At 41.0% G+C, this 15627-nt stretch overlaps 1 protein-coding gene across 4 annotated transcripts in view; it reads right to left on the reverse strand.

Annotated features, from left to right (window-relative positions):
- The window catches only part of cdkal1 (CDK5 regulatory subunit associated protein 1-like 1), a 509606-nt gene extending 493979 nt beyond the window's left edge, over positions 1 to 15627 (reverse strand). For all 4 annotated transcript variants that reach the window (XM_059945459.1, XM_059945457.1, XM_059945456.1 and 1 more), the window contains exons 1-2: positions 15544 to 15627; positions 9106 to 9275 (exon numbers count right to left, since the gene is read on the reverse strand). In XM_059945459.1, coding sequence (XP_059801442.1) covers positions 9106 to 9272 — 167 coding nt within the window. In that variant the 5' untranslated portion in view covers positions 9273 to 9275; positions 15544 to 15627. The remainder of the gene's footprint in view (positions 1 to 9105; positions 9276 to 15543) is intronic.

Consider the following 15627-nt stretch of genomic DNA (forward strand, 5'->3'; position numbering starts at 1 on the left):
GTGGGTGTACTGCAAAGATCGTGCTAAGAGCCCAACAAGCATGGCTGAAGGAGGTGAAAAAGAACCCAAGAGTAACAGCAAAAGACCTGCAGAAATATCTCTATCTTGCTAAAGTCTCTGTTCATGTGTCCACTATAAGAAAAACACTGATCAAGAATAGTGCTCATGGAAAGACACCATGCAGGAAACCATTGCTTTCCAAAAAACATTGCTGCATGTCTCAAGTTTGCAAAAGACAACCAGGAAATTCAACAATGCTTATAACCATATAACCATATAACAATCACAACACGGAAACAGGCCATCTTGGCCCTCCTAGTCCGTGCCGAACCCTTAATCTCACCTAGTCCCACCACCTGCACTCAGCCCATAACCCTCCACTCCTTTCCTGTCCATATACCTATCCAATTTTACCTTAAATGACACAACTGAACTGGCCTCTACTACTTCTACAGGAAGCTCATTCCACACAGCTATCACTCTTTGAGTAAAGAAATACCCCCTCGTGTTTCCCTTAAACTTCTGCCCCCTAACTCTCAAATCATGTCCTCGTTTGAATCTCCCCTACTCTCAATGGAAATAGCCTGTTCACGTCAACTCTATCTATCCCTCTCAAAATTTTAAATACCTCGATCAAATCCCCCCTCAACCTTCTACGCTCCAATGAATAGAGACCTAACTTGTTCAACCTTTCTCTGTAACTTAATTGCTGAAACCCAGGTAACATCATAGTAAATCGTCTCTGCACTCTCTCTAATTTATTGATATCTTTCCTATAATTCGGTGACCAGAACTGCACACAATATTCCAAATTTGGCCTTACCAATGCCTTGTACAACTTTAGCATTACATCCCAACTTCTGTACTCAATGCTTTGATTTATAAAGGCCAGCGTTCCAAAAGCCCTCTTCACCACCCTATCTACATGAGACTCCACTTTCAGGGAACTATGCACAGTTATTCCTAGATCTCTCTGTTCCTCTGCATTCCTCAATGCCCTACCATTTACTCTGTATGTTCTATTTGGATTATTCCTGCCAAAATGTAGAACCTCACACTTCTCAGCATTAAACTCCATCTGCCAACGTTCAGCCCATTCTTCTAACCGGCATAAATCTCCCTGCAAGCTTTGAAAATCCACCTCATTATCCACAACACCTCCTACCTTAGTATCATCGGCATACTTACTAATCCAATTTACCACCCCATCATCCAGATCATTTATGTATATTACAAACAACATTGGGCCCAAAACAGATCCCTGAGGCACCCCGCTAGTCACCGGCCTCCATCCCGATAAACAATTATCCACCACTACTCTCTGGCATCTCCCATCTAGCCACTGTTGAATCCATTTTATTACTCCAGCATTAATACCTAACGACTGAACCTTCTTAACCAACCTTCCATGTGGAACTTTGTCAAAGGCTTTGCTGAAGTCCATATAGACTACATCCACTGCCTTACCCTCGTCAACATTCCTCGTAACTTCTTCAAAAAATTCAATAAGGTTTGTCAAACATGACCTTCCACGCACAAATCCATGCTGGCTACTTCTAAGCAGATCCCGTCTATCCAGATAATTATAAATACTATCTCTAAGAATACTTTCCATTAATTTACCCACCACTGATGTCAAACTGACAGGTCTATAATTGCTAGGCTTCCTTCTAGAACCCTTCTGGGACAATGTTCTGTGAACACATGAGACAAAGTTGAACTTTTCGGTAGAAATGAATATAGCTATGTTTGGAGATTTGGCACACCCAACACCAAAACCTCGTCCCAACTGTGAAGCATGTGGAAGGAGCATCATGGTTTGAAGATGCTTTGCTGTCTCTACGCCTCAACAGCTTGCAATCGTCGAGGGAACAATGAATTCAAAATTGTATCAAGACATTTTACAGGAGAATGTCAGCGTAGCTGTCCGTCACCTGAAGCTTATAGAAGTTGGATGATGCAACAAGACAATAATCCGAAACACAAGAGTAAATCAACAACAGAAAGTTTTAAAAAAGAAGAAAATTAGCAAAATGCCCTCTTATTAATTTGCTTTTCCTCAATAAGATGAAACTAGTTAAAGAATATTGTCGCAATCCAGTAACAAGTCAGGGCTTGGAGGGCAGTGTGACAAATTGAGGGCAACACAGCCAAAATATCACCTTTCACTCCAATAACAGGCATTCCAGATTTTCAGCCTGGCATAATGGATTCTGGATTTAAACTTCGGATTTCTAAGGGTATTTTCCATCTAGGAGATTTGTTTGATGAAGAAACGATGATGTATTTTAGTCAAATAGTACAGAAATTTAACATACCCAACAAGGATCTTCTTTGTTTCTTTCAGATAAGAGATTATATACAGAAAAAAAAATCATTGTTAACTGATTTCTATAGTTCTGACATGGAAAAGAGGGTGTTTCATTCTAAGGGTGAAGTCTCCATTAGAACTTTTTACAGCATCCTGAGGGAATGTTCTTGTGGAGAGGCTGAGCAGCTGGGAAGAGCTGGGAGTAGAAATTACAGCTGAAACATGGGAAGACATCTGTGATAATGAAAAGAAGATTTCAGTTTGTAATAGAACTAAAGCATTGCAACTCAAAATTCTGCATAGTGCCCATCTGACTCCAGATTGTCTCTCGAAATTTAAGCCGGGGGTTTCTCCAATGTGTCCTAAATGTAAATACTGGCACTTTCACCCACTGATTTTGGACTTGTCCCAAACTTCAGGCATACTGGAGTGATATTTTGGGTGAAATGGAAAAGATTCTGAAGATGGAGCTTGAACTGGACCCAATGTCTTTTCTCTTAGGCTTACCCAGCAGTTGTATTATTAATGCACATCAGAAAAAAACATCCTGACTTTTTGTGCGAGGAAGAAAAGACCATGAATATACATTCAGCCTCTATTTTAGGTAAAGGAAGTACCTAATAAAGTGAGCACTAGTGTATGATATGAATTTTGTTGTCTCACAACAACAATCCAATGCACAGCAATAAAATTACTATAAATTTCAAATTAAGTAATGCCAACAAAAGGACTTAGCTAATGTTGATGGACCAGTTAGCAATCTGATAGCAGAAGGAAGAACCTATTCCTAAATCACTGAGTATGTGTCTTTAAGCTCCTGTACCTCCTCCAAGATGGTAATAACAAGAGGACACATCCCAGATGAGGAGGGCCCTTAGGGAAGGCTGCCACCTTCTTAAGGCACTGTTCTTGAAGATATCCTCAATGGCAGAGAGGACTGTACCCATGATGGAACTAGCTGAGTCTATAACTCGCTGCAGCCTCTTGCGATCCTGTGCAGTGGTGCCTCCATACCAAGGCTGTGACAGCCAGACAGAATGCTCTCCAGTGTATATCTGCACAAATCTGCAGCATATGAAATCTTCTCAAACTCCTGACAAAGTAGAGCTGCCAGCGTAGATTCTTCATGTTTGTGCTATAATCTTCATGATTACATGACACCCAGGAATTTGAAGCTGCTCACCTGTTCTACCACTGACCCCTCAATGAGAATTGGTTTATGTTCTCCCGACTTCCACTTCGTAAAGTCCACAATCAATTCCTTGGTGTTGCTGATATTGAATGTAAGAGTGAAAGGTGGAGCTTAGAATGATGGAGCCTAACTGCAACTTCTTTGCTTGCATCTTCAGAAACAGCCCTATTTCTATCTTTAACATCTCCTTTTTTGCTTTTCAGGTTTTTTTGAAGACCTTGACCAGGAATAACATGCTGACTTCAGTCCTTTGCGGAAATGGGACCCACTCTCAGGGCCTCCCAACCAGCTGCTTTTCAATATGCCAAGGACGCGGCCTGGAAGACTAGTGCACCTTCAGGGTGGTGGATTTTAGTGGCTCTGGAGGCCCGCTGACTCGAGGTCGGTGCCGCCACCTGATGTGTCGTGGGAGTACACAGAAGACTGAAAGCAGTAAGCTGGCTGCTGGCCATGTGCCCAGAGACCCGAGATTTTTGGGTACAGAGCTCGGAAAAAGCAATGCGACAGACTTTTAACATCATAAATTAGCAAGTTGTTTGTTATGTCTCCCCAGCTGTGAAACAGAGACACCTCTTTTTCCCTTATTAGGGAGAGAGAGAGCCTGTGGTATGTCGAATTACCGGGTGAACGAGTAGTCTTTGGGGTACTGCAAGTCTCTGTCTTTATTGGCGCTTTGCTGCACGCTTGAGTGCTCAGTAAAAGGTGCAGATGCTTTTTTGATGGTGGGGGAGTGGGGATCGTCACTTTCCTGCTGATATGTTCAGGAGAAGCTGGGAGGGCTTTGGGGTTCTAACATTTAACTGTCATTCTTTCTTTGGGGCACTCTGTTTTCGTGGATGTTTGGGAGGAAAAAGAATTCCAGGGTGCGTAATGCATACATTTCTCTGACATTAAATGTATGCATTATATTGAAACCTACTGAAGTCATTGTTGCGAAGCTATTCCACTAGCTAATCTATCTCATACTTGTAAATCTCTTCATCCCCATCTGACTTTACCAACAACCACAGCGTCATCTTTCAATTTATAGATGGTGTTTGACCTGCTCTTTGCCATCAAATCACAGAGTGTAAAGGGCAGTGGGCTAAGCACACATCCTTAAGGTATGCCTGCATGGATTGTCACTGAAGAGATGTTATTACTAATCCAAGCTGACTGTAGTCTCCCAATGAGGCAAATAAGGATGCATTTGCAGAAAGTGGTACAGAGGCATTTCCCTATATCTCATAATTTGAAAAATACTCTGTTCTGTTTTGCAAATTGATGAATAAAGCCACATCTTTTCAGATTAAATTCCATTTACCGCATTATCACCTACTCTTCTAGCTTATCTATATCCCAATGAAGCCTTCAGACACACTCATTTCTATTCTCAATCACCTCATTAATTGCAAACTTAGAAATATGACATTTGGTCCCCTCAGCCAAATTATTGACAAACCTCGAAGACCGAAGCATCAACTGCTTTGGTATCACACTAGTTACAACCTGCCAACCTGAGAAATTTCTACTGCTGTGATTTCTAATAAGCAATTCAAAATCTTCACCAACATATTATTCCAAACTCCATGAACTTTGACCTTGCTGACCAGTCTTTATGGGGTACTTCATATTAAAAAAAATCTGAAATCTAAATATATTCATTGGTCCCCAATTAGTATTACCCTCCGAGAACAAGACATTAGAATAGCATGATTTCCATTTTCCTACATTGGCATGAAGCAGCAAATCCTATGATTCTTTTTAAAAGTATTCTACTTTTATATCCTTCATTGTAGATTTCGGCACTTTCCACAGTACCAAATTTAGGTCAATAGTTCCCCATTTTCACATACCTTTCTTAAGTGGCAGGGTCACTATTGTGACTCACTAATCTGCAGTAATCATACAGAACCCTAAACATAAAACAATTGTAAAAACTCTACAGCTTTCAAATCTCTTGGATACAACTCACTGAATTCTTAGGATCTCTCAGGAACCAGCTTCTTTCCAATTACCTTTTGAGAAGACAGCAATGAGCTACTTACTTGAACTACACTATCGCGCAAAAGTCTTAGGCACACATATACAGTCAGGGTGCTTAGGACTTTTGCACAATACTGTTCTAATTTTATGTACTCCTGCTGCAAAAATAAAACAAATTTCATGACATTTTTGAGTATTCTGACACGAGTCTCTATTGTGGACTGAGAGTGTGAAGGGGGCAGGGAGAGAGGAATCATGGTTGGAAAAAGGAGAAGAGAGAAGCAGCACCAGATCAATAATCAACTGATTGGAATCAAATGACTTTGCCTGGTATCTCAGGGCTGGGTGTGTCTGTACCTGCGCCACCCCCACCTCTGGCACTCCTCTGCCACCTGTCCCAAACCCCTTTTGTGGCGCTCCACCCTCATCATTCCCAACATCCTTTCCTTCCACCAGATTTACAAACTCACTCTCAGCTCCACATTCACAAGTGCCCTGCAAAAGTCTTAGGCACCCTAGATATATCTATATATATGTGTGTGTGCCTAAGGCACAGCACTACTTGAGCTCCTATGAATGTGCATCAAGAGCACTTTTAGTTACTTTCACCCATTAACAATGAGAGAAGAAACTGTGATTATATGACCAAATAAGGGTTTTTGAGCTGCCACAGTGTGTGCTGTAGAGAGTATACACTACAATCATAATGGAAGGGGTCAATTTTTAAGATAATGACTGGAGTTTATTTAAACAGACTGCTTTGTACAAAATTTAAATTACTGTTATAGTTGTACACATCCAGGAGAGTGCTCCATATTTCCCCTGGTGTGTTTTATGGAGAACAGAAAGCTTCTGGGGACTTCAGTGCTGAGCCACACCACACTCCTGAGCTCTAACCTGCTCTACTCCACAGCGCAGACTGAGTTTAATTATCTCTGGTAACCAAGACAATGCTGATACTAAGCATCTAAATGATTAAGAGTGGCCTTCAATAACCACAAACACCTTCCTGTCTTGTGTATTGCTCTAATTATCACTGCCTTCTTCCCTCCACTTCTTCATTGCCTCCCTCCCCCACCATCTTACACCTAGCTTATGAAATATCAGTATGACATTTTTAACAGCTGGAATTATTTCAGAAATTCTCTGTCAACAAATATATTGCAATCATGGGATGCAGCCAATAAGGTCTTTAAAATTTGTATCCTTTTAGTCCTTTTGTTTAATTTATATTTATTACTATTTTAAGGTCCTCAATGCCATTAGAACTTTAATTTTGCACCATTTCTTTTTGCCAGTACATGAAGACATTGAAGATTTAAAGCTTCCACTACGTCATTTCTCACCACAATAGCTTCACCTGCCTTTGCTTCCAAAGAAAATCACAGCTTTATTTTCTGTTATTTCTTTTTACATGGCTGTACAGGCTCTTGCAAACTTTCATTTTATAAATATCTATCATTCTGGGTTAATTCTTGTTGTTTCCCGTAACTATCCTAATCATTGATGCCTCACTATTTTTAGCAATATAAATATCTTCATCTGATCTAATAGTCTTAAGCTCCTTACTTAACTATGATTGTTTTTGCCTATTCATGTGAGTAGACATTTGATTGCAAATCCCTACAAGGAATTTCGAGAACTACTGAGAGGATCATCAGGGTGTCTCTTTCACCCATCAGAGAGATTCATCAGGAGCACTGCGAACTCAGGGCTTTCCCTCCTGTCCAGCAAACACTTTGACCCCCTCCGGCCCCACCATCAGGCAGGAGTTACCGCAGCAGTAGGCCAAGAACAGTTAGGATGGGAAATGGCTTCTTCCCCCAGTTCAAAAGATGACTGTACTCCTTGCCAACACCCAGGTCTCATCACATATGAAGCACCAGTAACATTGTACTGTTTACTTTTTAACTTTTGTCATAAATGCACTTTAATAATTGTTAATTTACTTACGGTAGTATTACTCTCACGTGTGAGTTATATGTAGTATGTTGTGCATCTTGGTACAGAGGAATGTTGTTTCATTTGGCAGTATACATGTATCTGGTTGAATGACAGTAAATTGAACTGGAATTTATCAGAAATGGTCAGATGCATGCTATCCACCAGTGACATGGGTCCAGTTTTTCTACCCCAACAAAAGGTACCTGACCTGCTGAGGATTTCCAGCATTTTATTTTTCATTTGAGTAACTGTGCTCTAAACAGCCCAGGCCCATCCTGTGTACAGCTCTCATTTATCTTTCTTTACTTCAACTCCTCCACAGAGATCAGTGATGATCAATAAGCATCCATCAAAGTTAAAAATCTACTGGAAATCTTCAATGAAAAAAAATGTAGGAAACACTCAGCAACTCAGGCAGCATCTGTGGAAAGGGCAGCAACAGTAACTGGTAAGTGCATTTTTAGCATTTTCTGCTTTTAACCCAGCACCATCCCTTAGACAGGATACCCACTTATGTCAGCATTGTAAACTCAATCTCAACTGTATTCTCTTTGGTGTCTCTACACTACCCCCTTCTACAATCTAAAACATGCTTGCTTTCTCTTTGTTCCAGTTCCAAAGAAAAGTCACTGATTTGAAACATCAACTCCACTTCTCTTTCCACTGCTGCTGATCCCTTGCGTTCTTCCAGTGTTTATTGTTTTCATTACGAGAAACTAAATCTGTTTGGATCTCAGTAGTCAAGTCCTACCAGAAACACAAATCTTAGGTTGAATAGGTTATAAGATATGGAAAGAAAATGGTTGAAAATGCAAGTGAAGTTCCACAGGTATCAGCATTAGTTCAAGCTCAAGTCAAGTTTACTGTAATTTAACTATATACATGTATACTACCAAACAAGATAACATTACTCCAGACCAGGGTGTAGAGCACAGTAGTACATGTAACACACAACGTAGGAAAGTAAGAATTAAATCTACAAGCGAATTACGCATAGGTAAGTACATGAAATTAAATATTGTAGGGTACAGAGCAATCTTAATCTTATTTTCCTTGTTCTCTCTCCCCTACCCCTCTCTGCAACCTAAAACATCTTCAAGAATGGTATTATTTACTCCCTGACTTAAAATTATTCCTATCTGAGCAACATTGTTCCTATCAGGCAGCATCTGTGCCATTTCCTTAGCATTTGTCTGGTTTTCTTTTAATGAGGCCAAGTTGCTAACTCGAAACTCAACCCAGTACGAATGGAAAGCATGCAAGGAGCTGGCCAGATTCGAACCTGGCGTCCAAAGCTAATGCCACTACACCATTGGCCGGCTACTTGAGCAATGCCTCCATTTTTTAAATGTTCATCCTTTTTAAATCTTTCTATAGTCTCACCTCTCTCATACGTACTGATATAGGTCAATATTAATTTGCTTGTAACTCTGATATGTAATGCCTCAGTGCAATTTTCTGTATTAAAGGGGCTATGAAAATCTAGTAAAGTCATATTCAATTCCACGACAAAGAAAAATTAAGAGTAAGACAAGGAAACCAAATCAAAGGTTATAAACTGGTCACAAAACCATGATTTCAATTACTAAGCTATTATTTCTTATTTCCCATAGATTTCCAGAGCCATGGTAGCAACAGAATCGCAACTGAAATGATTTCTACATGAAACTGTAAATATGGAATTAGAATTCACCTATCAGCTTGTAAATCTTCAGTCCACCCATCCTGTTTGAGCTTATTTCTCTTTCTAACATGAGGTACAATGCTCTTCCTCACAAACAGTCGGTCATGTGGTTTGGGATCTTGTGCTGACACAATATCTTCAATGTCTTCTATTAACGAATCACAAGTGGCCGGCATGTCCTGCAACACAAATCCTGAATTCATTATACATTCTAAACACTCATCACTAACATTTATGCATATACAAGACAATCAAAATTATGTAATGACATATTTCAAAACAAAAACTATTATTTGTGAGGAAAGTAAAACTATCCAATTGATGGTACATTACACCATAGAAGTAACATGTTAAACCAACAAAATTATGTCATTAAAACAAATAAATTCAAACAATCAAATCAAGGGATTTGGATCTCCTGTTAGCACAAGAACCCAACATTGTTTATATGACAAAGAGCACAAAGTGGTAGAGTTACGTCTCTACTAAAAGTATATTTTTCGTTTCCAAGGTGTAAGGTGCTCTCCCAGTAACCTGCAGGTCACCCTTGGGCAAGGTGCAGCACCTCCTCAGCCCCCTGATCAGGGTCGTGTGAAGCCAAGGGAGCAGGTGATGGATGGTCATATGGGTAGCTGGTGCACCAAATCACAAGTCCTAGCTGTGCAACCACTGACACCAGGCAGACAATCTCTGAAGAGTATTGATAATGGCTGAGGTCACCCATCTTGTAAATACACTGTCCAGAAGAGGGCAATGGTAATTTTACATAGAAAAATTTGCCAAGAACATGTCATACAACACAGCAAGATGATATTTCTGGGCAAGTAATCCAGAGTCCTTCATTTATCATACAGAAGTACAAATTCAAACCAGAATTGTGGCAAATGGGGATTAAATTTAGTTACAGTAAACCATGAAATTAAACAAAATTCCAGCGTTAGTAATGGTATCAGAATCAGGTTTATTATCACTGGCATATGTCACGAAATTTGTTGGCTTGTGGCAGCAGTACAGTACAATATGTAAAAACGTACCATAGATTACAATAAGAAATATAAAAAGTCATGCAAAATAAAAAGCAAAAATAATGACAGTATTCATGGACCATTCAGAAATCTGATGGAGGAGAAGAAACTGTTCCTAAAACATTGACTGTGTGTCTTCAGGTTCCTTTACCTCCTCCCTGATGGTAATAATGAAAAGAGGGGATGTACCGCATGTTGGGGGTCCTTAATGCTACCTTTATGAGGAATCGCCTGCTGAAGATGTACTCGATATTGGGGAGGCAAGTACGAGTCCTTGATGACAGACTATATCCCCTCAAACTCCTAATGGAATATAGCCACTAGTGAGCCTCTTTGTAACTGCATCAATTTGCAGGGCCCAGGACTTCAGAGATGTTGACACCCAGGATCTCAAAACTGCTCAAACTTCCCACTGCTGATACCTCAATGAGTGGGCTCCCTCCTGAAGTCCAAAATTAATTATTTGGTCTTACGAACGTTGAGTGCAAAGTTGCTGTTGCTACACCACTCAACTACCCAATTTATCTCACTCCTGCACATCTTATCATCACTGATATTCAGTCATCGGCAAATGTATCAATGTTTGCGTTATGCCAGGTAAAATCCCATCTTCTCACTGAAGATGGTTTCTGTTATGCAACATAAAATCATAACCATGCTACATGGGATAGATTTCAAACAGATCTAAAAGGTCAAAACTATACAATATTGCCATCTGCAGCAAAACTGTATTCAATTGCAATGTAACCCAGGATATAATTGACACCACTGTTAACCATGATGACAGATCCAAACTAAAGACAAAATTTGTTAACTAACACTAAAAGAATGTATACTGAATTAACATCACAGTGAAATTATGCCATCATTTCCTTCTCTGTTATGCAGCTGAATAGACTATAAGACCATAAGATAAAGGCTGATCATGGCTGTTCCAATTTTCCTCAGTCCCAATTTCCTGCCTTCTCCCCATAATCCTTCATGCCCTGACCAACCAAGAATCTATCAGCCTCTACCTTAAACATGTATAAAGACTTGGCCTCCACAGCCACCTGTGGCAAAGAAATCCACAGATTCACCACTCTCTGACTAAATAAATTTTTTATCCCCATTCTAAAAGGACACCCCTCTATTCTGAGGCTAAGTCATCTTGTCTTAGACTCTCTCACCATAGGAAACATCCTTTCCACATGCACTCAATCAGGGCCTTTCACCATTCATTAGGTTTCTAGAGAATTCAGGCCCAGAGCCATAAAACACTCTTCATATGGCAAGCCATTCAATCCTGTAATCATTTTCATGAAACTCCCTCCAACCCTCTCCAGTTTCAGCACATTCTTTCTTTCTAAGAATAAGGACCCCAAAACTGCTCACAATACCAGTGCTTTACAAAGTCTCAACGTTACATCTTTGCTTATATGTTCTGGTCCTCTTGAAATGAACGCTAACATTGCATTTGCCTTCCTCATCACAGATTCAACTTGTAAATTAACCTTTAGGGAATCCTGCACAAGGAATCCTAAACCAGAGAAAATCTGCAGATACTGGAAATCCAAGCAACACACACAAAATGTTGGAGGAACTCAGAAAGCCAGGCAGCATCTATGGAAAAAAATACAGTCGACGTTTCAGGCTAAGACCCTTAGGCAGGACTGGAGGTAAAAAAAGATGAGTAGTAGATTTAAAAGGCAGGAAAGGGGAGAGAGAAACACAAGGTGATAGGTGAAACCCGGAGGGGTGACGGGTGACAAAAAGAGCTGGGGAGTTGATTGGTGAAAGAGATACAGAGCTGGAGAAGAGGGAGTCCTGTAGGAGAGAACAGAAGCCATGTAAGAAAGAAAAGTGGGGAGGAACACTAGAGGGAAGCAGGCAGTGGGCAGGCAAGAGATAAGATGACTGAGGGAAAAGGGGATGGGAAATGATGAAGGGATGGGGGGCATTACCAGAAGTTCAAGAAATCAAACTCTGGGTAGCCTCCAACCTGATGGCACGAACACTGATTTCTACCTTGCCTGCTGAGTTCATCGTTTTGTGTATGCTGCAAGGACTCCTAAGTCCGTTTGCGCCTCAGCTTTTTTCTTATATTTTCTCTCCATTTAGAAAAGTCAACTCTTTCACTTCTTCTATCAAACTGCATGACCATACACTTCCTGGCACTGTATTCCATCTGTCATTTCTTTGTCCATAATCTTAATCTGTCTAAGTCTCTCTACTTCCTCAAAACTACCTGTCCCTCCACCTAGCTTCACATCGTCTGCAAACTTTCCAACAAAGCCATCAATTCCATCATCCAAATCACTGACATATCATGTAATAAGAATGGGTTCCAATACAGACCTCTGTGCAACATCTTGAGTCACTGGCAGCCAGCTACAAAAGGTGCCCTTTATTCCCACTCTTTGCCTCCTGCCAACCAGCCACTGCTAGAATCTTTCCTGTAATGCCATGGGCTTGTAGCTTCTTAAGCAGCTTCATGTGTGGCACTTTGTCAAAGGCCTTCTGAAAATCCAAGTGCACAACATCAACCGATTCTCGTTTGTCTTTTCTGCTTGTTATTTCGAACTCCAAGAGACTTGTCAGGCAAGATTTTCCCTTGAGGAAACCATGCTGACTAGGCCTATTTTATCACGTGCCTTGAAGTACTCTGAGACCTCATCCTTAACAATAGACTCCAAATCTTCCCAACCACTGAGGTCAGACTAACTGGCCCATAGATTACTTTCTTCTGCCTCTCTCCCTTCTTGAAGAGTGGAGTGACATTTGCAATTTTCCTGTCTTTCATAACCATTCCAGAATCTCGTGATTTGTGAAAGATCATTATTAATGCCTCCACAATCTCCTCAGCAATGTCTTTCAGTACTCTGGGTGTACACCATCTGGTCCAAGTGACTTACCTACCTTAAGACCTTTCAGTTTCCCCAAGAACCATCTCTCTCGTAATGGTAACTTCACACATTCATGACCCCTGAAACTTCCACCATGCTGCTAGTCTTTTCCACAGTGAAGACTGACACAAAATAGTTATTCAGATCATCCGGTATTTTGTCGTCTCCCATTACTACCTCTCCAGCATCATTTTCCAGTGGTTCAATATCCACTTCACCTCTCTTTTACACTTCATGTATCTGAAGAAACTTTTAGTATCCTCTTTAATATTACTGGCTAGTTTACTTTCGTATTCCATCTTTACCTTCTTAATAAGATTTTAGTTGCCTTCTGTTGGTATTTAAAAGCTTCCCAATCTTCTAACTTCCCACTAATTTTTTTCTCTATTATATGCCCTCTCTTTGGCTTTTATGGTGGTTTTGACTTCACTTGTCAGCCATGGTTGTGTCAGCTTGCCTTTGGAATACTTCTTCCTCTTTGAAACATATATATCCTGTGCCTTCCGTATTGCTTCCAGACACTCCAGCCATTGCTGCTCAGCCGTCATCCCTGCCAGTGTTCTTTTCCAATCAATTCTGGCCGACTCCTCTCTCATGCTTCTGCAATTCCCTTTACTCCACAGTAATACTGATACAACTGACTTTACATTATCCTCAAATTTCAAGGTGAATTCAATCATATTGTGATTTTTTGCTCCTTAGAGTTCTTTTACCTTAAGTTCTCTAATCAATTTTGGTGCATTGCACAACACCCAATCCAGAATAGCTTGATCTCCTAGTGGGTTCAACCACAAACTGCTCTAAAAAGACATCTCATAGACACTCTAGAAACTCCCACTCCGGAATCCAGCACCAACATTGCCCTTTTGGCATCCATTTTCTATCTCCCATTGTAATTTGTACTGTTTGGGGGTCTGTATACAACTCATCAGAGTCTTTTTATCCTTGCACTTCCTCAGCTCTATCTGCAATGATTCAACTCTATGTCACCTCTTTCTAATTATTTGATTTCATTTTTTTTATCAACAGGGCAACACCACCCCCTCTACCTTCCCGCCTGTCCTTTCGATATGATGTGTATCCTCGGACATACAGCTCCCAGCTATAGTCTTCTCTCAGTCACGCCTGCAACATCGTACCTGCTAATCTGTAACTGTGATGCAAACTCATCTACCTGATTCTGTATACTGCACGCATTCAAAAACAGCACCTTTGTCCTGCATTCACCCTTTTCAATTTTGTCTGCCTTTTACAATCCAGAGTTTCAGCAATGTGCATTTTTGTCCTATGGATGCTTTCAATGAGGTCCAAGATCGACAAGATCAACAAGCACATAATGTTACATGTGTTATTCCCAGGTAACTTGGTTTTTCCCCTTCTGGGTAACAGACAACGCATACTGAGTGGAGCAGTTCCTTTCAAAGGCTTTCATGTGTTACACATGCACCTAGCAGAAGGCAAACACTACTGCCAAAGAATACCCCTGGAATGACTTCGATGTTTAACCAGCTTAAAGCAAATGCTTGACTAGATGGTACCACAGCACTTGGACTGTTATTGAGCTGCAGACAAGTGGAAAGTATTCAACGTATACATGGAAAGTTTTAAGCAATATGGCAAGTTACTTGCTACTTCAACCCAGGTTGTGACCTGTGGTGGTACCCACAGTATACAAGTGAGTGATCCAGGTTCTTGACTGATGGTGATCAACCTGCCAACTTGTGATAATTCCACTGAACATCTAAGGAATTGGTGAAGACTCTCTGGCACTTGACTTCAAATCTTGCCACATATCAGCCATACCCAAACCTAGTTCCAGGAATGCAGTGATTGATTTTCAATAAGTGAATTAAACTGAATATTCTGCAATCAGCAGACATTCCCATTTCTTGTTGAAGCATTGGCGTGAAGCGTAGAAACTGCCACGACAAACCCCGGCAGTAATATACTGAGGCCAAGATGTCTATCAACATACAGATGTGTCCAGCTATATGCAAAGTGAGACTCCAATCAAGAGACACAAAATGCTGTGTTCCACCAGCATTTTGTGTGTTGTTGTTTGAATTTCCAGCATCTGCAGATTTCCTCGTGTTTGCTCTCCAATCAAGAGTGTTTCCTACTTGATTCCAAATTTACAGCAATGCTCCCAAATGAACAGAGGCCGCACTGCGTGCTGCGCAGTTGCTGCAAACACTCGGTCGAAACTTAAAAATCCACAAAGGCCAGCTTCACTCCATGCACTCCCATGCGAAGATCTTTGGTGATTATCATGCCGTTTAAAGCACGGTAAAGTGTGCAGGAGATGAACTTTTTTCCACCCCCACCCCGAAATAAATAAACAAGGCCCCAACCAGCAAACTAATTGACCCAAGGCGACCATCACCCCAGCAGAGGATCTGGTTTTAAAGAGCAACAGTCAACCTTCCCGACTCCAGGATCCACTGTCCGTCTGCTCGAGCCCTCGGCCTCATCCCCTCTCAAAACTCAGCCTCAGCCCCGAGCCCGCTTCCACACCCTACCCGTTAGCTGGAACTTACTAGCGGCAGGTTTCACACGCTCAAACTCGGGCTGCGCTGCGCCATCACCGTGCCGACCTCTGACCCTCCCGTGAAGTCATTTCC

Source organism: Hypanus sabinus, chromosome 20 (assembly GCF_030144855.1).
Source record: "Hypanus sabinus isolate sHypSab1 chromosome 20, sHypSab1.hap1, whole genome shotgun sequence".
In the NCBI taxonomy this organism is placed as follows: domain Eukaryota; kingdom Metazoa; phylum Chordata; class Chondrichthyes; order Myliobatiformes; family Dasyatidae; genus Hypanus; species Hypanus sabinus.